This window comes from Grammomys surdaster, unplaced genomic scaffold (genome assembly GCF_004785775.1).
Source record: "Grammomys surdaster isolate TR1022 unplaced genomic scaffold, NIH_TR_1.0 136, whole genome shotgun sequence".
Lineage (NCBI taxonomy): Eukaryota > Metazoa > Chordata > Mammalia > Rodentia > Muridae > Grammomys > Grammomys surdaster.
The window spans coordinates 436436-463996 of record NW_021604594.1 but is presented as its reverse complement, the minus strand read 5'-3'; the positions used below and the strand labels follow the sequence as shown (position 1 = coordinate 463996).

Here is a 27561-nt window from a genome sequence, read left to right as displayed (position 1 = left end):
AGGTCTACAGGGGGAACACCAGTGTTTTGCACGAGGCAACAACTCATCAGTGGGTTGTGTACATCCTTCTGTCAGCAGAGACCCCCATTTCTTCCTATATCCTTGACAGCATGTCTGATTTTCCTTCCCTGGTGCTAGACAGTGAACCCACAGCCTCATATATGCCAGACCAGTCCTCTATCATTAACTGACCTTCGATACAGTGGAACGACACAAGGCAAAATTTCAGCCAGAGTAGGAGTGATCAATTTTGTTGGAAACCAGTTAGTTAGAATGGGTGGCCGTCTCTCGAGCGCCACCCACTGACCGGCTCCAGAAGCACAGTTGTGTGAGATTTCTAGAGAGTATCTACTTCCTGTCTAGAAATCGGCGTTTCCCCGACTCCCCCCTCAGTGGGAGGAAGTGGAGAGAGTAAAAGAGGCCGGGCAAACTGACACATATGGTTCCAAATACGGGTCTCTTTTTATTTTTCTCCACCGCCTATAACACACTTGTGGCTGGTTGTGGTGCAAGGAACGAGAGGAATTCTGCAAAAGTACTTTTAATGCCGTTGATACTGGTGCCACCTGCTTTACGCCTGATGGCGCAAAAGCACCTCGAGGCCACGGTTGGCAGCTGGGCCCTGCTTCCTCCTCCTGCATGGCTTTGCCATTCATTTCTTTTTCGTCTTCACCAGCCCTTTCTGCACAAGGCTACGGTATAGCTCCTGGATGTAGGTGTAGACACACTTGGAATCGGGCACTGCCAGCCGCACCATATCATCCACCTCCAGGAGCTGGGCACAGTCGGCTAATTTCCTGAAGGGAGGGTGGAAGGAGGAGCTTAGGGTCAAAGGTGATGAGGGAGCAGAGGAGATGGATGGGCCCAGGGGAGTGAAAGGCACCAGGTCAGCCATCCCATATGCTGTGTGGTGACCGAGGCACTGCAGGGTCAAGCCTAAGACGTATATATTTAATGGACCTGGGTCTCCACATCCTCACATGGGACCTCTGTTTTCCAGTCTGTATGATCTTCCCCTTCCACATGTAGAGCTATGGTCGGAGACAGCAAATACTTAAAAGAATGGACATGAATCCTACTCAGAGTACCAGCTTACAGCAACCCTAACAGTGTCACTCAATTAGATCAGCTATTTATTAAGCACCTACTGTGTGCCAGACACTCTTCTACTTGTTAGCACTGAATAGTCAAAACTCTGTTCTCGAGGTACCAACAGAAATCAAATACATAAGGCAGAGGGTGTATCAGATTGGTGAGAGGTCTTATGAAGAAAAGAATAGCTGAAAAGGGCCACTCTGTGCTAGAGAGGGCTTCTGATCATTTTAATAGGGTACTTTAGGAAGGCTTTAAGAGTAAATAAGGAAGCCAGGTGGAGACACAGCATTTGTAAAGGCCCTAATGCAGGACTGCTTGGTGTGTTTCCGGACTGCAGGGAACCTGGCAAGTCCTCATTTTCTAACATCTCAACTGTACTTTGAGGCTACTTGATACCCCTGGGCTTTGCTGAGGCCGATAAGCTGGGCTAATCACTGCCGGGGCCTCCCTTCCCGGTGCCAGGTGTCTTATCAGCTAGTTCAGCAAGACGGTCTCGGTTACTCCTTTTTATCGCTAACAAGCAGTGGAGGAACTGAGCTGAGAGGCTTTGGTGCTTTGCCCAAGGTGAAAGAATGTAACAGTTGGGACTCAGCCCCAGGCCTGCCCAATGCCTTTGGCACCTTAGCTCCAAGGACGCTAGGTCTCAGCAGTCTGGGCTGCCGAAGCCAGCCAACCGTGGGTGCTAGCAATGGGAACAAGAAGGCCCCAGCGGAAATCCCGTCTTGGGGCTGCCCCAGCTGGGCTGAAATCCAAGCCACTGGCATGGGAGCTGGGGGAGGGGCACAGATATGGAAGAACGGGACAAATTCACTGCATCCACACCTCAGCCAATGGGTGTGGACTAGTGCCGCCCCCCATAATACTGGGAGGCAAACCTTTTATGCCTCTGGAGCCCGGAACGAAGGAGGGCTCCTTCATCAGAGTAACTAGTAAAGCCCACCGGGGCTTTGGATTGGCTCTTCCTTCCCTTCATCGAAGGATTTTGAGAACTAGGGGAGAGTACCAGGAGGTGATAGCTTTGACAGAGGCCCCCTTTCAAATCCTGTGAGACACTTTCAGAGAGGCCACGGAGCTGGAAAAGAGGAGTGAGGATTCAAACCTCGGCACCTCAGCTATGACTCTCCACTCTCTGTTCCTAGAATTCTCCCTAGCCTCATTCCCATTCTGTTGCTTGGAGCCTCCCAAAGCCTGTGGTCATCCTCTGCTTTTCTGTGACTCTGCCTCACTTGTAACCAGGTTTGTCCTCTCTTAAGTTAGAGATATTTGGCTGGGGCAGAGCTGCCTATTCTTTTGTTGCCTCTAAGCTTAGTTTGTCCAGGAGTGTCACATAATACCTACCCCACCATGCTCCTCCGGTAGGTTGGGAAGACCCTAACCTCTCTGCCCATCTCCACCTGTGAGGATTCAGTGAGTGAGTCTGGACAAACATTTTGCAGATGCTTATTTGGTTTCTAGAGCCTTCACTCAGCATTGGGTATTGCTGGGATGGAATTTCATGGTCCCCGGCCTTATCTTCCATCCCACGGCAGAACAAGATAAAACTGGAAGAGTATTTTAGGAATACAGAATCTAGCTGGAATTTAGTAGTTATTGTTTGCCTTTGTGGCCAAATGTTGGGATTAAAGGCACATTCCACCACCCCTGGTGGCTTTTAAATGGCATCCCTGTATCTAATGACCTGCCCCAGAGACCCTCTTAGAAAGAGAGGGTTGTCCACTGATCTCCACCTAACTGGAACGTCACCCCTTAATATGAGCAGTATGTAGCTCATTCAACTAATGTTTAAGAAAACCTGCTATTAAAAAAAAAAAGTTGAGAGGGAGTTGGAGAGATGGCTCAGTGGTTAAGAGCACTGGCTGCTCTTCCAGAGGTCCTGAGTTCAATTCCCAGCAACCACATGGCAGCTCGCCATGTCTGTAACTCCAGCTCCAGAGGATCCAACATCCTGAGACATACATGAGGGCAAAGTATGGGTCAATATGCTTTCATGATCCTGATGGAGATACACATCCCTACTGGTGGGTGGCCAGGCCGAGGTTAGACTAGAGAGCACGGGGTTTCCAGGCCAGACAATTTAGCGTCCTCATTTCTAGGGTTTGTTTGTTTGTTTATTTATTTGAGACAGATTCTCCTGTATCACGCACAAGCTGATCTCCAACTCTGTGTGTAGTGAAGGATGAACTTAAACTTTTGATTCTCGGGCCTCTAGCTCCTAAGTGCTAGGATTACAGGTCTGCCTCATCACATCTGTTGATCAAACACAGGTCTTTGTGTTCCATAAATGAGCACTCTAAAAACTGACCTCTATCCACAGCCATTGATTGATTGACTGACTGACTGATGAGTTGGGTTTTACAGCAGAGATGAGGCTGGCCTCAAATTTGCAGCAGTCCTCTTGCTTCAGCCTCAAGGTGCTGAAATTATAAGCACACACCACTATGTATGGGCTTTAGAAAAAGCACGTGGCTGTCCATTAGGGGCCTGAGTTGTTCTCCTGCTGGCCATCCCCTCTGTACAACCCTGTCTCCATTGGTGATTTAGAAGTTTCTTGCTGGGACATAGCATTACCCGAGGATCCAGCTATACCACTCCTAGGCATATACCCAGAAGATGCTCGAACATATAACAAGGACATATGCTCAACTATGTTCATAGCAGCCTTATTTATAATAGCCAGGAGCTGGAAAGAACCCAGATGTCCTTCAACTGAGGAATGGATTCAAAAAATGTGGTATATTTACACAATGGAGTATTACTCAGCTATTAAAAACAATGAATTCGAGAGGTTCCTAGGTAAATGGATGGAACTAGAAATTATCATCCTGAGTGAGGTAAGCCAATCACAAAAGAACACACATGGTATTCACTCACTGATTATTGGATATTAGCCTAGAACCTTGAAATGCCCAAGAAGCAACTCACAGGCCACATGAAGCCCATAAAGAAGGAAGACCAAGTGAGGGTGATTCGGTCCTTCTTAGAAGGAGCAACAAAATACTCAAGGGAGCAAATATGGAGACAAAGTGAGGGACAGAAACTGAAGGAGGGGCCGTCTCAAGACCACCCCACCTGAGTATCTATCCCATGTGCAATCACCAAAGGTAGATGCTGATGTGGAAGACAGGAAGTGCATGCTGATAAGAGCCTGATATGGATATCTCCTCAGAGGCCTTCAAGAGTCAGACATATTCAGAGGCAGATGCTCACAACTAGCCATTGAACTGATCATGGGGTTCTCAATAGAGGAGTTGGAGTGAAGACTGAAGGAGCTGAAAGGGTTTGTGGCACCATGAGGAGAGCAACAATACCAACCAACCACAGCTCCCAGGGTCTAAACCACCAGCCTGGGAGCACTTAGGGGGGGATCCAGGGCTTCAGCTGAATATGTAAAAGTGGAGGGCCCTGCTGGGCATAGGTGGAAGAAGAGAACCTTGACCTCATGAAGGCTGGATGCCCCAGGGGGTGGGAATTTTGAGGTTGGGGAGGTGGGAGTGGGGGGATGTAGATAGAGGTTACATCCACAGAGAAGAAGGAGGAGGGGCGAGGGGATTGGGGGTTCTGAGGGGGTGGTGGGGGATGGGGTAAGGGGACAACATAGGAAATGTAAATAAATCATCCAATAAAAAAAAAAAAAAAAGAAAAAAAAGAAAAAGAAAAAAAAGAAGTTTCTTGCTGGGATCCACTCCTAGGGTGGAGGTGTAAGGTAGAAAACCTGTGTCTGCCCTTATTGCCCCTCTGGTAACCATGTTTTGTTGTTGGTGGTGGTAGTGGTTGGTTGGTTGGTTGGTTTTGTATTAAGATGGGTTCTCACTACACATCCCAGAAAATCCCAAAGTAAATAGTAATTATCATGGTAACCATGATATCATTTGTTATAATAATAGTAATGTAGCCGAGAGTTTTTGAAGTACTTACTGTGGGCTAGCCCTGTTACAGGTTACAGGGACTTAATTATGTTACTGAATTCTTATCTCTGTAAAAGAGGAGACATCATGGGATTTGGAGGCACTGGGAAATAAAGGAGAGTGGGCATGTCTAAGGTTACGTAGAATCAAAACCTGTACTCCCTTGTCCAATACCAGAAGGCTTGCCTTTCTTCTCTCCCTTACCCTGCTTAAATTTCAAATTTTCTCTGGCTGTATGTGTTCACGTGCACAAGTGTATGCAGGTTTGTGGAGGTCAGAAGTGAGTCTTGGGTGTTGTACCTCGGGCACCACCCACTGGGTGTTTGAGTCTTGGCCTCTCACCTATTAGAATAGTATGGTCAGCAAACTCAGGGATCTTCCTGTCTCTGCTACACTTGGGATTTCACATGTGTCCCGGATGGAACTTGGGTCATCATGGTTGTGCAGCAAGCATCTTATCAACTGAACCATCTCTCCTGCGCACCGAATTTTCCACAGGGCATCTGTCACTGTCTGCCATTACATGTTTATCTGCATGCTATGTTCTTATGATCTGTCTCTTCATTTAGAATATAAGCCACAAGGATCATAATTTTGACTATTTAAGCCATTTACCTAAAGGTGCAAACAAACAAACAAAAAGCAGCAACAACTCGGATACAAGGCTGGGTGGCAGCATTCTCTGTTTGATCACCTGCCCTGCACCCGGTACACCCATCTGGACTCCCTCTGAGGCCACCCAACTCCCAGAAGTGAGGCTTACTCTGCAGTAGAGAAAGCTAGGGTGAAGTTGTGCCGGCGCTTTGTTGGGTCCAGCTCTGCATAGTCAAAGGCTTCTGGAAAAAACTTGTGGATGAGGGCACAGAAGGCCATGCCACTGCTCCAGCTGGAGGAGAAGTTTTGGATGTCCACGTGCTGAGATAGGCGGGCAGAGAACAGAAGACCTTAGCAAGCCTGGGCTGGAGAGCCTGTCTCTCCCACCCTTTGGAATCTGAACCTTCAGATTCTCCACCACACTATTGCCCCGGGGAAAAAGTTCCTTGTCCCTTCTGTATCCCCAGCCAGTCCCCACCTCGTAGTTTCTCGTCATGGCTCGGCACCATTCCAAAAGCATGTTCTTAACACCACCAATGGCCGCCCCGGCTGCCTTTGTGTTCCGGAACAGTGCAGTGGGGCCAGAGGCTGCCCTGTGAAGAGAGGAGCAAGATACGGACGGACATTGTGGGTAATCTCTGGCTCCAGGGTTGGGTCTGGCCTTGATGGTTTCCACTGGCCCCTAGGCCTCCCTCCCTCAGCCCCATCCACAAATCCAATGAAAAATCTCAGCCCATCCTGGCTCCTGGTTGAGATCCTACCCGCCAAACTTGTCCATGATGGCCTTTCGATTCTGTGCACGAGGCCCCCGGGGCCGGGTGGGAGCTGACACCCTGCGTTCTGGTGCCCGTTCCTTCTTTTTCTCCGAGGGTTGGGGCTCCGTGGGACTCTCCGGCACCTCACTGGGCAAAGATTCACTACATGGAGAAGTCGCAGAAGCAGAAAAAGAGTTTGAACCGACACCACAGGCTGCATGGGGGCTGGGTAGAGGTCACTGCCATAGACAAGTCTGTACATGTATGCTTACTCGGTACACACACTCATCCTGTGCCTAGCACTGGAAGGGCCAAGAAGCAATAAACAGACTCAAGCTAACTCTGGGGGAGCATATAGTCTGTTGAGGCCATATGGTGGAAAACTAGGGCACATCTGGGGTCTGACCTGAGTTTAGATCCTGGCTTTGTTATTATTCTCTGTGTGATCCTGGGGTTGTCACCTTACTTCTCAGAACCTCAGCATTCCTATCTGTAAAGTGGGGACAAGAATGCCTACCTGACAAGGTGATTCTGAGGCCTACAGAAGATCAGGGTCAGGTAGCCATACTTGCTACAAAGCTATGCAAATGCTTGGTGAACATTCACAGGTCACCTTTCCTTAGGAGACACACAAGGGTGATGGAAGAATAAGGCTGGCTGTCTAGAACTTTCCATCTGCCAGGCACCATGCTGAAGTGCTTTTTGCTCTCTAGTCATCACAGCCTACAATAATCCTGGGATATCCATACAACTGTTATGTGCTCTTCACATGACAGCCAAGTGACATATAACACAGCTAAGTGACATAGCCAACCAAGGTCACATGACAAGTAAGTGGCAGAGCCATTGTCCAAACTCAGGACTCTGAATTCTTAGAGAGCTGTAGTAAAGTCATGGGATCTGAAGAGGCTTCAGCCACAGAGCAGGAGGTAGACCAGGCATCTTTCATGCCTCTTACTCCATTTGTTTTCTGGGATCTGTTTGGGATACAAGGCTGAGGGTCAGGGATCCTGGAAACTGGGTTCTGGGGAGGTCCAGAGAGAAGCGATGGTTGACTGCAAAAGGATCAGGAGAAAGGAGGAATCAGCTCTAGGGCTTGACTTTACCTGGCTGAAGGACTGGTCTCTCCAGATGCCGTAGACTCTGGAGCCAACCCATCTGGCGGGAAGGAATAGAGGGGAAGGAAGCTGAGGCTATCTGTGATGTGCTCTCTGCATCCTCCTCCTTTAGGTTAGCCATGCAACATCCTGGGCTGTTCCTTACCTGGGCTGAGGCTAGGCCCCTCATCTGTGGGGCTCTCAGGCCACTCCTCGGGGGAGCTGGGAATCACTGCTGCCCTTTCTTCTGATTCATTTTCCTTACCCTGCTCCGGCTCTTCAGTGGGACTCCCTGGCTCCTGGGATGAACAGGATCTGTGTAGGCAGCTACCCAAGGCTTTCTAGGAACTTCAGAAAAATTTGGAAGGCAGCCTGAACCACACTCTCCTTTCTCCCGTATCTCGATACCTGGTGGAGGAAGAGTGTACTTTCCCAAGATATTATAGTTTGGAAAGAAAGTGGCCACACTTCTATTGATAGGTGGTTGTATCATCTCAGACTATCCCATTGATGAATTTACAGATAAATGAGCTTTTATAGGAGGTAGGGCTTAGTTAGAAGATCTATTGCTGGGGCTGTGCCTTTGAAGGACATATCTTTTATGTGCTGTACATATGTGTGTGTGTGTGTCCCTTTGTGAATACACTTGTGTATGAGTATGGGTGCCTAGATGCTGCAGTGTGTGTGTGTGTGTGTGTGTGTGTGTGTGTGTGTAGGTCAGAGGACAACCTCAGGTATAATCCTTACTTCCTCCTTATTTGAGACAAGTTTTTTTGTTGTTATTGTTTGCCTGTGCATAACAGGATTCTCTTCTCAGTCTTGGCTTCCCATCAGGCACATGGGGATTACAAATGTATATTACTGGCCCTGACTTTGGCATAGGCTCTGGGGATTTGAACTCAGAAACTTAGCTTGCTTAGCAAGTGTTTGTACCCAACAAGCCATCTCCCGAGGGAAGAGAATATCTTATGTTCAGAGATTTCTCGTCTCCTTTTTCCTGCTTCTTGGCTGCCATAGAAACAGTTTTCTTATATCATACCCTTTCAGATATTTCTGCCTTATCAAAGGCTTAAAAACAATGGAGCCAGGACTGAAACCTTTGGAACCACGTTCCAAAATAAAATTTTCCTCCTTTAACTTGATTTGCCTGGGTGTTTTGTAGTAGTAACAACAAACAAACAAACAAACAAACAACAAACCCACAAACAAACGAGAATCGGGGGGGGGGGGCTTTGATTCCAGAGGGAGAGAAGGCTTGAGGCCTTTCTGTAAGTTCTACTCACCACCAACTCCTTTGTGTCACTTCCGGTCTCGTTCCCCTCAACCTCCTGAGGCTCAGGCTTGGTCTGGTCTTTCACATCAGCCTTCTTCTGAGATTCAGTCTCAGCCTCGGTGACAGTAACCTCTGGTCCAGCATCCTCCGTGGGTTCAGGCTTGGCCTTATCATTCACATCCGATTTCTCCTTAGATTCTAGATTGGTCTCTTTCTCATCAACCTTCTGCTTCTCTGAGGCTGGCATGACCTCCTCTTTCTCCCTAACTTCATTGGGTTCAGATTTTGTCTCTTCTTTCTTACCAGTGTGTTCCTGAGAAGCTGCTGTGGTGTCTTCCTCACCACCCTTCTCCTCGGCAAGGTCAGCCTTGGCTTCCTCCTTCCCTCTGGCCTCCCCTTGCAAGTCTGTCTTGAGCTCATCTAATATATCTGCTTCCTCCGAGCATCCCCCTGAGGCTCCACCCTCACATGCTTCTTTACACAAATGGTCAGCCCCATCTGGAGACCCTTCTTTGTCACTTGTCCCAACTTTGCCTTTGGCCACCTCCTCTGCAGTGCCTTGACTTTCTTGTGTCCCAAGATTCCCTGCAGTTGGGGAGACAGTAGTCCCATCCTCAGAAAGATTCCCTTCTGTCTGTTCCATGTCTAGAAAGAGAAGATGTGAAGACATGAGCCGGGCAGTGGTGGCACACACCTTTAATCCCAGCACTTGGGAGGCAGAGACAGGCGGATTTCTGAGTTCGAGGTCAGCCTGGTCTACAGAGTGAGTTCCAGGACAGCCAGGACTACACAGAGAAACCCTGTCTCGAAAAACAAAACAAAACAAAACAAAAAGATGTGAAAACATTATTGCACACTGCCCTGGCATGAGGTAAAGACCCTGACCTCTCAATGCCCTTCAAGAAGTCTGTAATTCTGTCCTGTTTCCCTTACTAGTTAGTTGTGTGTGACATCAAATTCCCACTCTCCCTGTAGAAATGAGAAAGATATAGAGAGTGCTCTCTGCTAAAGAGGGGCAGTTGGAGCATATTGAATTGATGTTGGATGGCACTTACCCAGTGCTCTTCTGTAAGGATGGCTTTATTGTTGTTATTTTGAAGCAGAATCTCATGTAGCCTAGCCTGTCCTCAAACTTGTCTTCTAGCAGAGGAAATTCCTTGAAACCCTAATCCTACTGCCTCTGTCTCCTGAGTGCTGGGATTATAGGCTTGTACTACCACACTTATTATTATTGTGCTGGTACACCATTATTATTGTTGTTGTTATTGTTGTTGTTGTTATCAAACCTAGGGCTTCATGCATGCAAGCCATTACTTTACCCCTGAGTGAAATGTTCAGCCTCATATCATGCTTTTAAAATAATTTTTGCTTCATTTTGATTAAGCCAATAAGGTGGTCACAATTTAATACCTTCATTCCTCAATGTGGGAGGAATAACTGCTGCCTGCCCTCTAGAGCCCAAAGCAGGCAGGTGTAGAGAACTGAGCAGCCCTGCTTTGCTTCTATTGTGTAGATTTCCAATTTCCTTCTATTTCGGGTAAGCGACATTGAGCTCCCATCGCCAGCAGTGATCTAACGTGTCTTAAAAATGCATTATTGGATTTAAAAATAACTTCATTCAAAACAAGAGAGGCCTTTAGGAAATTTGAGTAGAGATGGTACAAATGTCAAATCGTAGAGGTGATGTAAAAATACTGAAGCTTTGGGAGGCCCTGAGCAGGCTAGTCTCTGAACCTCTGTGATTCTTGAGAAGTGGACGAGAAGAGTTTGCTCTGGTAAGAGAACAGAATCCCATCCTCTCTAGCATGCAAAGCTGGCCTCCTCCTGCTCCTGGGTGTATGTGGCAGAGAGGATTCCTTCATTTGATGATTCTTATTTGAATGTAGTATATAGTTATGGAGTAGGGGAAAGATCCTTCACTACCTTCTCTTGTTGGGGTTCTAGTTACAAAGAAAACAGTTCCCAAATGAGGCTCAGGGCATGACTCAGACAGTAGAAAAAGCGGACACTCTTGTCATTGGCTAAAAATACCTCCTGCCCTTGGCAGTACTTTCTTGGTGAGAGTATTCAGGATCTCTCCATAAATTGGAACAGAGCTCAGGCAGCATGAAGACAAGATCTGCTTCTGTCTCCTACTTCAGTCTTCCTGTTCCCCTAGATAAGAGTCCAGAGGTCCCTGGATTTGGTACCCTCTACTTTCTAAGAAGCAGATGGGGTTTTGAAGAGATACAAAGACTGTTCACACAGTAGCCTCTTCATGTTGTGAGAGCTCCAGTCGTATATTCTAGTAAGAGGGTTCCCCTTGCTGTGTGCCTGTGTGGCATCGTGAAGAGAAGATAGCCAGGCAGTCATAGCACATGGACCCTGACCTTCTGGCCACTCACTTTGAGCTCAAGGGACTCCCTCAGAACCCCAACTTTAGATCAGAATGGAAGTATGCTACAAACAAAAATACCGTGGCACGGGGGCATGTGCAAGGCTCCAACCCAACCTCTAACACTGTATAAACAGGAAGGACTGGTACAAGTATGGAATTCTAGCATTTGTGAGGTAGAAGCAGAAGGATCAATCTAAGCTACAATGGTATCCTTGAGGACAGCTGGGGCTATGTCTCAAAGAAGAAGAGGAAAAATATGAGGAAGAAAATGAAGAAGATGAAGAAGAAGAAAAAAGAAGAGGATGAAGAAGAAGGAGAAGGAGGAGGAGGAGGAGAAGGAGAAGAAGAAGAAGAAGGAGAAGAAGAAAGAGGATGAAGAGGAAGAGGAAAAAAGGAGGAAGAGGAAAAAGAAGAGGAGGAAGAAGAAAGGAGGAGAAGACAAAGGAGAAGGAGGAGGAGGAGAATGAAGAGGAAGACGAAAAAGAAGAGGAGGAAGAGGATAAAGAAGAAAGAAGGAGGAGAAGAAGACAAGAAGGAGGAGGAAGAGAAGAAATGAATAAAATCTCTTGACAGTGAGAGGAAGATGCACTTATTTACTGACCAAGGTTATTCCAAATTTAGCCTGCTTTTCTTAGAGATATACAGCATTATTAGCACTTAAGTGGGTATCAGGTACCACTGAGTTTAAAAAAAAAACCTGAATACTTAGCTTGAATATCATTGAATTCACCTTTCCTTAAACCTACCTGGCCATGGAATCTCTCTTTGACCTCTTTTCTTACTGAAATGTTTTCCATGAGACATTCCTATCACCCTCTTTGACAAAACCATGTTCAAGCTCTGAACGAGGCACAAATTCTCTTCCTTCTCTGTTCTTTGCCCTTGTGGTGTGCACCAGGGGTGAAGGTCACTGGGGTTTTATGGGGTTTTAGCTCCCACTGTTTACTGTCTGATGCTTGTTCAGCATTTTAATTTCTAGAGGTAGAAATAGATCTTAGTCCACATGGATAGCGGAGGGCTTAAGCACACGGGAAGTATTTGGAGGGAGTCCTTAATCAGAGCTTGTCTAGTGAAGATTGACTGTGCCATTCCTGAGCCACAGTGAGGTCCTGATCTGGTCCCCAGGGCATTTATTAGTGACACAAGACAGAGAGAGCTGGATGTCAGTAAGATGATACCCCCAAGTGAGGCATATTTGGCTAAGACATAGCTGTTTGCTTCAACCATCGTTCCCTCTAGCAGCACAACACACGAGTGAGGTGGAGGGGAGGAGACAGTATACATGTGAACAAACACACACACACACACACACACACACACACACACACACACACACACCCCTCAGCTACCTTGACTCTTCATCACCTCTGCTTTCCCCCTCTAGGCTTGACATAAATAGACAAGGAGTGAAGAAGCTCTGAATTCTGAGGAGCCAGGATAACACCCCCTTCCCCCAGTGCTCCCAGTTCTCCAGCAGCTTACAGCTTAAACTGATGCACTCCACCTTAGTCATCCCTTGCTTGACCCCTCGGGAAGGTGCAAGTACCACCATTTTATAGTTTAGGAGTCTAGTTTAGGGAATAACATTCCTGTGACTGAAGTCATAGGAGAATGAAATAGGTCAAACTATACCTGGAACCAAGGTCTCCTGAGTCCAGAGTTAGAGCATGTACTGAAGATACTTTTTCTATTAGATCCTCAGCCCAGTGTCATTTCAATAGCCTCAGCTCAGAAGAGTGGACAAGCCACCCGTAGGGAGGAGCCACTGAATAAGGCTGAGGAGGTCCTCTTTCTAAGTGCACACTAGACCCTTCACGAAAGAAGCACCCCTCAACGCTCCTTTCCTGCTTTTCTCTCTGCTTCCTTCTTCCCTCTTCCCCCTGAACCCCAACTGTTACCCATATATTGTGCTCAGTTCAACTCTTCAGTCCAGCTCCCCTAGTCCAAAGGGAAAACCACAGTGTGGATGATTGCTGTCTCTGTGATGCCTCTCTTTCTTACTGCCACCCAATCCTTGGGAACACCCAAGGAGTTCCGGTCTTCACTTGGAGAGATCGTTACATCCTACTCACGCCCCCCCCCAAGACCTCCACTTGTTACTCCCCTCCCCACTGCCCTCTTCATAGATGCCCACCTGCAGACCATTCTGTACCTGACCTCAAGGTCACCCAACTCCTTTAGGTATCAAAAAAGAATTGACATAGCAGAAAGAATTAGGAAGCAGCCTGAATTTCTGTCATTGTACTATCCCCATTGAAAGATCTGGCTCGTGGAAGGTCAGAGTAGGGGCTAGAAGATACGGGAAGTAGTTTTAGAAAGGGGACCGTAACTTTTCCTACCTGTGTGCCTGCAGCTCAGAGATCTTGCCTCGTTCTAGCCGAGTAGCCTCACTCTCATCGTCCTTTAAGCTCTGGTGGCTTTGAGCCCCCAGCTCAAAGTCCCACCTCCTTGCTTCCACCCCACTCCACCTTCAAGAGGCCTGGGCTTCGGGAAGAGCATTGTTTACTGCTCTGTTGGTACAACACTTTCTCTTAGGCTGGGAGGCTCAAATTTCCCCTGAAGATCTGACAGGTGCCACCTTTCAATCACGCTGTGTCCCTCTCACTGACTGGCCTTAACAACATCTTTCCTGCGATCACCTTCCTTCCTGAAGTGCCCTGGCCATGGAGACCTTGACAAGCTACAGTCAGTCAGGGACCCATTTGGAATGTGGTCTCCAGTAGACCTCCCTTAGCTCCTTGCTTCCAGCTGTCGTCTAATTTCCTCCTTTACTCCTCTCTAGACAAAGTAGCTGCGGAGGGGTGGGCTCAGAAGGTGGTAAATGGAGCAGCTGCCAACTGTCGGCTCACACTGGACCAAGAAGCTTGAAAGGGGAGGGGCCAAGAGAAAAGAGAAATGGAAAGAGCCAATGAGACTGGACTTTAAGCATGTACACCATACATAACTCATTGCTTCTGCTTTGAGCTCTATTGACTGGAGCGTGATCACTCTGAATATTCTCTCTCTCTCTCTCTCTCTCTCTCTCTCTCTCTCTCTCTCTCTCTCTCTCTCTCTCTCTCTCTCTCTCTCTGTGTGTGTGTGTGTAAAATTAAGATTTTGCAACCAAAGCAAAGCAAATCCTTCTCCTGGCCGTTCGTCATACAACTTAAGGAGGGTACCATTTGGAGAGTGTGGGCGGTGACACTCCTCCCATTTATGAAGCGTGTGACTCCTCCAATTCCCCTCCTCCAGCCCCTTTCACTCAGCCATACTGGCTTGCTTCCTGTGCCGTAAATAAATCTAATCAGTGCTTTCCAGACTCAGGACTGGGTTTTTCCTTCTGCTCTTTGTGAGGCTAGCTCCTTCTCATTATTCTGAATCCAGCTCAAATTTCTTTCTCTAATGGAGATTCTCTATTGTTAATCTCTCTTCATCAATACTGCCTGCTCATGTACTGTATAATAGTTACCGGAATAAAAAAGTGCATTCTTGATGTTAGGTAGTGGTGGCACATGCCTTTAATCCCAGCACTTGAGAACAGATGTAGGCAGATTTCTGTGAGTTCTAGGATGGCCAAGGCTATACAGAGAAACCCTGTCTTGAAAAACAACAGCAACTCATTGCATTCTTGGGGTTAGAGAGATGGTTCAGTGGTTAAGAGCATGGCACTTACTGTCTTTATGGAATACTCAGTTCCCACCACTTACATAGTGGCTCACAGCCATCTGTAACTGCAGTTCCAGGGGATCTGACATGGAATGAACCGAAAGACAAGGTAAGCTGTTCATCCAGTAGGTTGCTCTTCTCAGGGGATGGATCACATCACAGAGAGAAGCGGTACAGGGTCTTAAGCTATTGGGAAGACTTTGGCTTTCTCCATGATTAGAAACCACTAGGGGGTGTGTGGCATGATCCAGTTGTAGTTTTTTACATCACTCTGGCTGCTGAGAGAATCAGTTGTCCTTTGACCTCCACATGTCCTTTGATCCCACCATGGGCACATGTCCTTATAAATTTAAATTTAAAAATAGTATATCAAATGAACTGTGTTGTTCAGTTATAGAGTGTTTGCTTACAACGTATGAGACCCTGAATTCAACCTTCAGCTCTGCAGAAGACAGATGAAAAAAAAATCACTATTACCTGAGAATGTGAAAATAGCACTTTGGAAAAAGACTTCATCTGCTAAAGACAATAATAGATCAAGAAAATGTGACTAAATATTAATAATTATTAAATCTCGCCGGGCGGTGGTGGCGCACGCCTTTAATCCCAGCACTTGGGAGGCAGAGGCAGGCGGATTCTGAGTTCCAGGCCAGCCTGGTCTACAGAGTGAGAGAGTGAGTTCCAGGACAGCCAGGGCTACACAGAGAAACTCTGTCTCGAAAAACAAAACAAAACAAAACAAAACAAAACAAAACAAGACAAAAAAAAATAATTACTAAATCTTGGGGTTAGATACAGTGATGTTCATTAGACTGTGTTCTCTGTGTGTTGTGAATTTGCCCTAATAAAAATACTTTTAAAAGGATAAACACAAGCTTTTTTTAAAAAAATTACATTTATTTATTATTTATTTATCGTGCGTGTGTATGGCTATAATAAAGAAGTGCAGTAAAATATGTTGCAGCGCTGGGGCAGTTGGTAGAGTAACTGTCCTACTTCCATCCCAGCACTGCAAAGTCAGGCATAATGACGCTCATCTGTAACCGCAGCACTCGTAAGGTAAAGGCAGAATTGTAAGTTCTAGGTCATCTTCTGCTACACTGCAAATTAGAGAGCAGTTTGGATTCCATGAGACCCTGTCTTAAAAGCAAACAAAGAAAATCTCTATACGTGTTTCCTTTTTCTGCGAACAGCAATCTTGTATCTTTCTCTCTGCAACCCCACCAGTTAATGCTGCACACACAGTTCGTTCATTTACTAATGTTTGGGTCCTATTCCGCGGGATTCTGACTTCACGGGTATGAGGTAACGTCTGGGCGGTGAGGTTTTTTATAAAAGTGCTTCAGGTAGTTTTAACATGCAAAACTGACAGGAATGCTCCTTAGGGAAACGTTCTCCCTTCTTCGCACAAGATCCGTCTGCGCTCAGGCTGGGCTCTCCGTGGTGGGTTCAGGGAACCAATACTCTTCCACACTCTAAACACTCATAGGTCTCCGGGACAACTGGAGGGATGGAACGCTAACAAGGCCGCCGGCGCTCTGCCATTCACTCGGCACTCTATGGTACTGTGGAGTCCACTCTAGCAAGCTGAAGTCGGTTTCTCTTCGGCCAGCCAATGGCTCCGTCTCTATGGTAGCCGGTTTCCCAGCGCAGCCTGGTCTGCGTTTTCTTCCGGATCAAAGAAGAGGCTAGACTTCCTTCCGGAAGTGACCCACGTGCTTCTTATTTCGCTTATCTTGGTACCCGGTAACTTTTTACTTTTGACCCGAAGTTGGGGACGTTGTGGGAGCTGTGACCTGCCCAGACCGTGGTGAGTGAGCCGTGGTATCTGATCCCCAGGGTGATTCTGATTATGCCATTGCAATGACAGAGGCTCAGCCTTTAGACCAGCCCCGGGAACCTAAGTTGTGGTTAGGGTCACATTCTTGGGGTTGCGTGGGTTCAGGCCCACGGTTTGGTGTGTTCTGTCCCTACTGTCGATCCTCTGGCTAGGAGTGATCTCAAGGTACTTATTTCTCGAGAAGAGGTTTCCGTTTCCAGTTCCGAGCCCCGTGGCATCTTGAGTGACCTTGAGCTGGACACTGTCCCCTTTAAGGGCCTCATTTCCACTTCTGTTAAGAGGGCTGATTACGTTTACTGACGTGGGGTACTGGTTCCTGCTGGTCTGAAACGCTGTAATTCCTCGCGCCCTCCAGCCCCTGGGTGGGTACTAGGGTGTGAACCGGGAGAGGTCGGTGGTGACTTACTATGTCCGCTCCTAGGACTAAAGACCAGGAGGCTATTCTCTCCACCGTGCTAAATTGACATGGATCCGCTCAGAGCCCAGCAGCTGGCTGCGGAGCTGGAGGTGGAGATGATGGCCGACATGTACAACAGGTAAAGAGAACCTTGGCTAGGAAAACTAGCCCTAGTCACCCCTATCACGACAGAGGACTTGTAACGAATGAGTTCCATAAGGTACTGGAGCCAAATCCCACCCTCCTGTCCCCGCCCGACCCTCACCACGTGCTTGGCTGAAGTAAATACAGGTCACTAGAAGGATTTGGTTGACTATTTAGAGGGAGTAAAAGAGGTGTGAGGGAAAAATCTTCTGCTCAGGCTCTGCTGAGCATCAAGAACAAGTAAGCACTGCCTTTTCTTTTCCTTCCTTCCTTCCTTCCTTCCTTCCTTCCTTCCTTCCTTCCTTCCTTCCTTCCTTCCTTCTCCCCAAATAGCCCATCTAATTACCTTTGTTTATGTATTTTGTGTTTGGTTATGAGTGCCAGCGTGTATGCCGTAGCAGCACACATTTGGAGGTCAGAGGACAACTTAATAGGATTCTATCCGGGATTGAACTCAAATCTTCTGGCTTGACAGCAAGTGCCTTTGCCTCCTGAGCCATCTGAACAATCATTTAGTAGTTAATAGCATTTAATAGCTAATACTAATTTTTTTCTTCCTTTTTTGGGGTGGTGGTGGGGTAGGCATTTTTGTTCTTGTTTTCCAAGATAGGGCTTCTCTGTGTTGCCCTGTTTGTCAGCTTGATTTGTGTGGACCAGGCTGGCCTCCCAGAGATCCACTTGTCTCTGTCTCCTGGATGATGGGATTAAAGGTGTGCACACCCAGCCTTCATTAAACTTTAACTCTGTGTTAGTTACTTGCAAAGCATTTTATATACATCATCACTTAGAATTTTTATTTTATTTGTTTTATATGTATGGCTGTTTTGCTTGCATGTATGTATACATGTGCATCACATGCCCACAGAGGCCACTAGAGGGCATCATATCTCCTGGAACTGGTGTCAAAGATAGTTGTGAATTGCCATGTGGGTGCTGGGAACATAACCCAGGTCCTCTGCGAGAGCAGTAAGTTCTCTTAACCACTTTCCAGGCCCCAGTATCATTTTTGTAAATACTTAAAAATAATTCAAAGAGATAATGGAGTATAATGTAGGGTGTTTGTCTAGAATGCAGGAAGCCCTTGATTTGATCTTGACATGGTGCCTGTAATTTCAACACTCAGAGGCCAGAGACTCAATAGTTCAAGGTCATCCTTGGCTATATAGTGAGTTCAAGACCAGCCTAGGATAGATGAGACCAGTCTTCAAAGAAAGGAAGGAAGGAAGAACAAAAGAAAGAAAATCAGTGGGTTAATTTTATTAGTACCATTTTAACATAGGGGAATTGAGATATCAAAGGGTTTAATAATCTCAGGGTCTGACGGGGAGTGGTGGTGCACACCTTTAATCCCAGCATTTTGGAGGCAGAGGCAGGCCGATTTCTGAGTTGGAGGCCTGCTTGGTTTACAGAGTGAGTTCCAGCATAGCCAGGGCTACACAGAGAAACCCTGTCTTGAAAAACAAAACAAAAATAATAATAATCTCAGGGTCTATAGCTGGTCAATAACAGTGTCAGGACCAGAACTTCACAACTACTACTTGTAGTAATTTGGCCAATTTGGAGCCATCCTGGTGCACCAGTCACCTGCTGAATATCTTTAATCTGAATGTCTCATAATTGGTTATCTCATCAGTGAAACTGACATAAGAAGCACTGCTTCATAAAGACATTACAATACTAAACTGAAAGCCTTTAGTACCTAGCACATCACACAGGAAATAGCAGGTATCTGCTGATTTTAGTCAACAGCTCTTGATGGGTTTGTCTTGGAGACTACAAATTAGAATAGTTTTTAAAATGAAGGCTGTGCAGTCAGACTACCTAGCTTTGTGTGATCCGTAGCAAATTACTGAGCTGTGTCTTAATTTCCTCATCTGTAAAGTGGGGATAGTGATTGTGCCTACCCCACTGGGTTACTGTGAGGGTTGCATAACAGAATCTGTATTAGCCCTTAGCACGATACCTGGCATACAGCGAGTATTCAGCAAGTGCTTCCTCTTTAACTAGTCTTATGTATGACTCAAAGAAGATTCTTAGTTGGAAGAACCTTCCAAAGTGGTTGAAGTGAAAACTGGGGGTTTCCACTGTTTGCATGAGGTTGGGAATCAGGCAAGAATCAGTACAGCAGGTTGGACTTACTGAAGGTTCCTGGGATGCTACAGGAAGTTACTGATACAACCTTGTTCTTTTCTAATCCCAGAATGACCAGTGCCTGCCACCGGAAGTGTGTGCCTCCCCACTACAAGGAGGCAGAGCTGTCCAAAGGCGAGTCTGTGTGTCTGGACCGATGTGTATCCAAGTACTTGGACATCCATGAGAGGATGGGCAAAAAGTTGACAGAGTTGTCTATGCAGGATGAGGAGCTGATGAAGAGGGTACAGCAGAGCTCTGGGCCTGCATGAGGCCCCAGGCCGTGTGCACCTGTGGTGTACCTTACTTGATTAAAGTGTCCCTAATGGATGTCACATGTGAAAACTGTCATACTTAGCCCCTTGAGCATCTTCAGGACCCCTGCGTGTGGTAGAGCTCTCCTGGCTAAGGAACTTGTCACACTGGTTTGTGACTTTGTATGTATGTATATGTATATATCTTATTAAAACAAATTTGTCCAAAGCAGTGTCTTTATTTGAGAGTAAAGAGTCAGAGCATCCAACAGAAGAGGGAATTTAATGCAGTGGGTCTTTCTGTTTGTGGGGCTGGGTTGTTTTGCTTATTTTCTTTCTTTTCTTTTCTTTTTTTAAGTACAGGATCTTACTCTGTAGACTAGACTGTCCTCAAACTCACAGAGATCCACTAGCTTCTACCTCTCAAGTGCTGGGATTAAGATGTGCACTACCATGCCCAGCAGGTTGCTTGTATCTTGAGGTGGGGTTTTATTATGCAGCCCAGTCTGGCTTCAATCTCAGTCTTCCTGTGTCAGCCTCTAAATGCTGTGATTATGGGTGTGTATCTTAACACAGTGCTTTAACACTATAGACTAGTGGGATGGATAGTATGCTAGAGTCTGATGCTTTGCTGTGTGACCTGAATGTGCTACATCTCTGTGATACAGTGGACTGACTTGGATATAGGAAGCGTTAAGTATCTTTAAAGCTTGATAGTAAGAGGAGGCAAGCAGGCCATTTTGACACATATCAAAAAGAAGCGATTTAGGGGACATGGTGACAGTGGATAGGATTTTGTGAACAAGTAACCACTCTGTTCTAGGTGTTATCTAGATAGCTATAATACTGTCAAGATGGGACGTGGGTCAACCATCTTGGAAAGTGATCTAGGCAGGGGCCTGAGTGATGACTTCACCATCTGTGTTTATCTGATTCAGATTATCCCTCAGTCACTTTTCAGTCTATGAGAGTCCACCCACCCAGACTAAAGGTCTAAGTAGGAAACAGGTTCAGAGCGGCAGCTGCTTACATGTCACACAGTATAGCAGTGGGAAGGCCAAGTCCTATTGCTGTCTGAGGAGGGCCCTTGGACTGCAGCTTTCTGGATTATTCTCAGTTATTTTTGGATTATTCTAGAAGCCACTGACAGCTGTACATTCAAAGTAGGCTTTCTCTGTATAGGTGTCTGGGACAGAGTAAAGGACAATAGAGGCAGAAACTTTGTTCAGCTTACAAGTGCAGGTTCAAATTGGTTTTGAATCTTGGCTGAGATTTCTAGCTGTGTGACCTTGGGAGAGGCATTTAACTGCTTTTGTTACCCTACCTGTTAAAATTGCAATAGGACCCATCTGTCATCTTGGGTAGTTGTGCAAACTACTAACTCAGTAGTTAGAAAGACTAGATGGACCTCTGGGCAATGGAAAAAGCATTGTTCTGTCAGGATGGGCAGAAAGTCTTTCTAAAAGCTGAAATATAAATTTAAGTCAGCAGGTGGCACTGTGTGCACATGAGTCTGAGCTTCTGAGGCCTGTGCCACAGTTACATTTGCTTGTTCTCTGCCAGCAAAGCAGCACATTGCTAGGAAGAGCCACTGTGAGGAAAAGAGAAACTGTATCTGCTTTCAGGTTTAAAAGGGACATCATGAGTATTGTCTTGATAATGCACAGCTGGAACAAACAAAGCCTGGTGGACCTAGGGAGGAGAGGTTCCAGCTCAGGGATAGCTCTTAGAGAGGCTTTGCCATGGCAGGGAAGTGTGGAGCGCTGGGAAACAGCTGCAGTGTGGCTGCAACACCAAGTGTGAAGAGAAAAGCTGAGCAATGAGCCCAGAAGCCAGGGCAGGCTCAGCTCCAGAACAGCCTAGGGAGTGGGCTGTGTTAAGCCATTTGGAGTTTCTCCCTCTAAGGGTGTCAGCAGGCTGTTACAGGATTTAAACCTTTCAGTGTCAGGGACAGGTCTGCTTTTCAGAGGCTTGCTCTCTTAGCCAGACAGACCGTGTTAGATGGCAGTAGATAAAATGGACCAAGGAGGGGCATGGTGCAGACCGTGAGGAGAGAAAGGGCTGATGATGTAAAGCCTGGCTCACATATATGGAGTTGTTGTAGCTAACCTCTGCTGAGGGCCTTATATTATTTTGCTTAATTGTAGGACAACTCTGAGGTAGGTACAACTATTGCATTTTATGGATGAAGAGACTGAGGCTTTCAAGGGTTAGACATTTGCCCAAGGCAGAGCTGGAATCCTGAGTTACAGACCTGAGGATGCTTTAGCTGCTGCTCTTTGGCTTAAGGGGAATTCCCTAAGGAAATTGTACTGCAGCGACTTTGCATTTTCACACTTTTTTCTGTGGGATGTGTACAGAATGAGTTGGCTAGGTTCTTGCTGCCAGTGAACCATGGGGCTGGAGTGGAGGGTTGGAGAGACAGTAGACCTCTTCATAAGGTCTGAGAAATAAGACGGAATTAGGTCCTTTCTGTCACTGAAAGGAAGTATAAACCCAAATGTTGTTTTGCTCAATTATCCCAGTTTTAAAAATCAGGAAGTATCTCACAAAAATCCAGGGTTTGGCTACTTTTAAGAGGTAGAAGATCTGTAAATCTGGACTACAGGTTGATAACAGCCTGTTGGAAGTGGGCAAAGGCTCATCTGCTCATCAAACTCTCACCGGTGGTTTCTGCTTCCTCCTCTCTGGCCTGACCCAGTAAGGTCTGGTCTGTGTCTTCTTCGGCTGTTAGTGTATTCTGTGGTAGGCAACTTCTAAGATTCCCGGGGCCTCAAATGATTCTTCCCAGTATTTATAGTCTTATGTGGATCCCTCCCTGTATGCAATGTGCACTAGATGTAGATACTTCTGATAAAAAGATCAATAGCTATAGTTATAGGATATAGTTATAAAAAGACTGCATGCTCTTCTTCCCTTCCTTGCTACCTCTGATCAAGCCAGCTCCTATGTTGAAAGCTGACCTGTGAAGAGGCCCTTGTGGTAGGCAACACTCACATGGTAAATGTCCCACCATGGGTGTGAGTTTGGAAGCAGAGCCTTCCCCTGCTTGGCTTTCAGATGACAGCATCCCTGATCCACACTTTGCAAGCCTGTGAGAGACATTGAAGGTCAGGGCCCAGCCAAGTCACACTTTCTCTCCTAACCTGGAAAAGCTGAGATAAAGCATTGTGTTTTGGGGTAACTCAGCCACAGACAGCTTGTGCACATGTCTGTGTACCCGAAGCAGTTGTCTGAGACTGCTGTTCATTTCACACCTATGCTAGAATGTGTTGGGTACCATTCTAGGTCCTTGGCATATATCATGAGCAAAACAGAATAAGACACTTGCCTTCTCAGAGCTTATATTCGAGTAGGGGATGCTTTTCTGAAGGGCAGACAACCCCTTGAGAATCTAGGGAAAGGTTTGCAGTCTCTTTCAGGTCTCAAACCCTGTTAAAAATCTGACAAAAGCTAAGAGTTGTTTTCTCAATACAAACCTATAGACGTGTGTAAGGGGTCTTATATGCTGAGCTGAGAGGAATCTTGTGATGAGCATTGTCTTAGGTCATAGGACACAGTGGAATTAAAAGCTAGTTGGTGGGACAAATACTAAAACCAGGTGGTTTTATAGTTGTGAAAAACATTAGGCTTTGGGTTAGGAGCCGACTAAGCCACACCCATGTATATTAGCCGCTTTCTACAGCTGTTGTAAAAGAAATGTCAAGCCCCCCACCCAAAGCCTATTTCTTACCCTCTAGCAGACTTCCAAGGTGCCTGAATTCCAGGAGAATAACAGGTACCCTAACTAAAATAAAAAAAAAATATTTAGTGGGTAGATACATGCATATATGTCAGAAGTTGGAAAAACTTGCAAGTGTCAGTTTTCCCCAGCTATGTGGGTTCTAGGGATTGAACACAGGCCTGGCAGCAAGCATCTACCCATTGAGCCATCTCTCTGTCTTCTGGTGCCCTTATTCTTCTTCAAGAATAGAACCAGGCTACTAGACTCCTAAGATATCAGAAGGCACACCCTGGACCAGGTAATGGGTACACTATAAGCAAATGTGCTCCTTATCCCCTTTCCCCCATGTCCTCTAAATCATTCACTAATAAGATTACTTCCTTTCTTCCTCATAAGGCAAGACCTTCTACTCCCAGTCCCTGGTTGTCAGAGGCAGGCCTGTGCTGTGGTTATGGTGCCTGGAACTTCCCTCTTCCTTTGAGACCTATAAGAAGGGACCTCTCACTTGGCTCCTTCTATGCTGTCTGTCTACAGTGTTGGGGGTCTGTGATCTTGTCATAACCCCTACACCACTTTCCATGGCATTAATATTTCTCCTAATATGTCTCTCACCCAGAAGGACAATCTGTCCCCAGTGTGCTCCAATAACTCTAAACCAGAGGCCTTTCAGTAAGTGTTACAAAAGATGTTCAGAGAGTGGTGGGGCTATGGAAAGGACTGTACTCATAGTCTGGGTATTCAGAGAAGGCTACATTCTCCAAAACGATAAACTAATGAGATTCAAAGGATGAGGATTTACCAGGCAGGGACTCTGGAGTGTGGGAGGCTAGAGGGAAGGCACATCCATGCACCTGCCCTGAGAGGCACACAGTCCTTCAGAGGACATTTACGGAAATCACCTAACTCCACTAACAAAAAGACACAGAAGACATTTCAAGGGCAGTGGCCAGATAAAGCTTTTGTTTCCAGTAGATCATGCTGGTTATTTGCGTGGTCAAGTGGGGTGGAATTGGGAAGGCCAGGTTGCAAGGGTCCATTCTGGGCTCAGTGAGCAGCAGGGCTCAGGAAGGCCAGTGTTTGGAAAGAAGGTGGGAGCTGCAGGTAATGACAGGGTACATGCAAAGAGGGAGGCAGGGAACAGAATCTGGGGTGTCTCCGCTTTTGTCACATAAGCCCTGGAAGAGATGCTGCTGCTGTTGACCCAGGGAGCAAAAGAGGAAAGAGAATGGTCACTTTAAACTGCTGAGCAACCCTCACAGCCTCAGAAGGCCCAGCAGGCCTGGAAGGGCAGCTTTCAGCAACAGTCTATGCTACAACTCCTTTCCCCTATGTGCGTCCCTGCAGCTTTTGGAATTGAGTTCTTCATATGAGGCTTCCTTCTCTTGGGGACTGATAAATCCTGCTGAGTCTTTCCCTTAAAGCTATCTGCAGACATCAACTTAACACATTATCCTTAAAGACCATTTCCTGAGCTCCTGACTAGATCCAACTCCCTTCCCCAAGTACATTTCCCAGTTATATATACACTTCCACCACGGCCCCTTGTTCAGCTTCCCAAAATCTCAAGTGCTCTCCTGGAATAGAATGTGTGTTGAGTGTTTTGCCAGCAGGCATGGAGTGTACCATATGCGTGCAGAGCCTTTGGATGCCAGAAGAGGGCACTGAGTTCTGTTAAACTGGCATCATAGAAAATCGTGAGCCACCATGTGGGTGGATGGGAACCCAACCCGGGTCCTCTGCAAGAGCAACAACTCCTCTTAATGGTTGAGCCGTCTCTCCACCACCACCCCGTCCACTGCTTTCTGGTTTTTGCTTTGCTCTGTAGCCCTGGCCTAGAACTAGCCTCACCCTTGTACCTGCCATGCAGCCTCACCTCTGCTTCTGGAGTGCTGAGAATGTGTGTGTGTGTAACAATACCTGGACTTCTCCAACCAGCTATTATAATGGCTTCCTACTTATTTAAGCCTTCCCCCCAACATACCCTCTCTTCATTAAACATTAACCATGTCTGTCCCCTTCAAACAAAACCAAAAGAAGAAAATGAAAACATTCAAGTTTTTGGGTTGTTTTTACTGTAAGTATTTAGCTTCAGGGAGACCATTTCAAAGTCATCCTAGACTCCCTTCCCAGCTTTATTTCCTGCCACTCCCTTCTCATTTACTCTACAGATGTTTAGCCGCAGTTTACTGTATGCCAGGTCTATGATAGGCAGCAGCAGCCATACAAATTACCTACAAGATTTTGCACCCAACAGGCTTACAGCCCATGGAGTGGGGAAAGGGAAAGAGGGAAAGAAAGTCTTCATTTTAGTTTAGCAGGGGGCTTCCTAAGTGATCAGCACAGTCTTTGGGGATGGGTGGGCAGCTTCCAAACAAAGATGAAGCTTGAGAATGCTGCCAGGATGAGTGAATGGGAAATGAAGAAGTGAACCTGCCACTCCTACAAAGAAGGAGGAGCAGGTGCAGAGCCGGGATGGTGTGAAACCAGCTGGCCAGGCTCCGCTGCACATCTGCTCTTAGGTGTTCTGAGTATGCAAGCAGTGAACAGAAGAAAGGCTCCTGACTCCACAGAGTCCCTGAGAGGAAGACGGGAATGTCAGATGGAAAGAGGAGTAACGAGCCTTCCAGACACAGGAGTTCACAGACACTAAAGTCTTATGGGTGGGACTCACAGCCACACTGAAACTTCAGTGCAAATGTCTGTGCTTATGTCCATGAAGCATTTTCATAGATAATGGATTAATATTTCAATGTGGTCATCAAGAGGCCATGATGTTGTTGAGTTAGAACCTTCCTGTGGGGCCCCTTGTGCTGAGCTAAGGACCAGAGATCAAGGATATATACATATATATATATATATATATATATATATATATATATATATGAATGAATGACACGCACGCGTTGCCTTTCTGGATTGGATTGAAACACATACATATGCAAGAGCTCTATTGCTCAGTCACACTCCCTATCCTGCAGCCAGCAAGGCCTTTTAAGAAGTAAAACCATCAAAGGCTGACATGCGCTTTCGCCAGAGAACTCCCCGTGCCTTTCTGCTGTCAAGCTTTTGCTTTGCTGTTCCTTCACCTGGCTCACAGGAATGAAAACACCAGAAAACTTACAAGCCAGACAGGCCTGCCTCCAGTCTCTGTGGTCTAGCTGCAAACCTTGTTTACTTTCTGTGTGAAAACTTGTGAGGTTTGAAGCACACTGTGACGAGCTGCATATTTAATAACTTTTGTTTTGGAAAGTGCCCATCACATCTTAGTCCCTTGGCAATGTTAGTTCCTTTATTGGTGTGGTGACTCAGCTGCTCAGGAGTTCAGGAGCTCCTTAGTGGCTACCTTGGTGGAACTCTCTGCACTGTTTCAGGCTCCTTCAGAGATCTGTGAATACCACCTGCAGCACTCTTCACTTTTTTTTTTTTTTTTTTTTTTGGAGATAGGGTTTCATGTAGCCCAGGCTGGCTGCTTCTTCTTCTTCTTCTTCTTCTCCTCCTCCTCCTCCTCTTCCTCCTCCTCTTCCTCCTCCTCTTCCTCCTCCTCCTCCTTCTTCTTTTTTTTTTTTGGTTTCTCTGTGGAGCCCTGGCTGTCCTGGAACTCACTCTGTAGACCAGGCTGGCCTTGAACTCAGAAATCCGCCTGCCTCTGCCTGCCAAGTGCTGTGATTAAAGGCCAGCGCCACCACCACCCGGCTCCAGGCTGGCTTCTTGCAGGTTGAACATGACCTTGAATTTCTGATCTCTACCTCAGGAGACATACACCACTAACCCTGGTTTGTGCTGTGTTTCAGATCTAACACTCCCCCACCCCCCACGCCCCATCCCAGGGTTTTCTCTGTTTAACAACCCTGGCTGTCCTGAGATCTGAGATCAGGCTATCCTCAAAGTCGCAGAGATCTGCCTGCCTCTCCCTCCTGAGTGCTGGGATGAAGTGTATGCACCGAGCTAACCCATATCCGTATTTTTCTTCAGCATAATTACTTCCTAAATCTGTGCCATTGTCCAAATAAGTACCGAATACCCTCCTTGTTTTACAGATGGGGAAATTGAGGCCAAGTGGGCTGAATGATTTACCAAAAGATCAATCATTTAGCGACAGGAAGCACCTGATCATTGAGTCTTGCGAAATAATGACAACAGCCGCAACAATGAATGTTTGTTATGCTCACCAAGGGTACCCAGCATCACAACTGCATCCTAATTCCATCTCCTCTTGACAGGCAGGCAAATTCTACTGCTATCCAAATTTATAGAGAAGGAACCAATCTTTGAGAAGTTAAGCTGCCCAAGGCAACTCAGGCTAGACAGCTTTCAAAATGCATTAACTGGAG

At 46.5% G+C, this 27561-nt stretch overlaps 2 protein-coding genes across 2 annotated transcripts; one reads left to right on the top strand and one right to left on the bottom strand.

Moving 5' to 3' along the window:
* Positions 1–441: 441 nt before the first annotated feature.
* Positions 442–13589, bottom strand: Smtnl1 (smoothelin like 1). The gene is made up of 8 exons (XM_028762988.1): positions 13436–13589; positions 8730–9364; positions 7613–7745; positions 7456–7507; positions 6356–6511; positions 6073–6187; positions 5764–5915; positions 442–797 (listed from the first exon to the last, which is right to left on the bottom strand). Exons 2-8 carry the CDS (start codon positions 9360–9362, stop codon positions 653–655), a joined length of 1386 nt encoding a protein of 461 aa, XP_028618821.1. The 5' UTR covers positions 9363–9364; positions 13436–13589; the 3' UTR covers positions 442–652.
* Positions 13590–16425: 2836 nt separating this feature from the next.
* On the top strand, positions 16426–19735 carry Timm10 (translocase of inner mitochondrial membrane 10). Its single transcript, XM_028763030.1, has 3 exons — positions 16426–16551; positions 17003–17117; positions 19323–19735. Exons 2-3 carry the CDS (start codon positions 17047–17049, stop codon positions 19522–19524), a joined length of 273 nt encoding a protein of 90 aa, XP_028618863.1. The 5' UTR covers positions 16426–16551; positions 17003–17046; the 3' UTR covers positions 19525–19735.
* The last annotated feature ends 7826 nt before the right edge of the window (positions 19736–27561 follow it).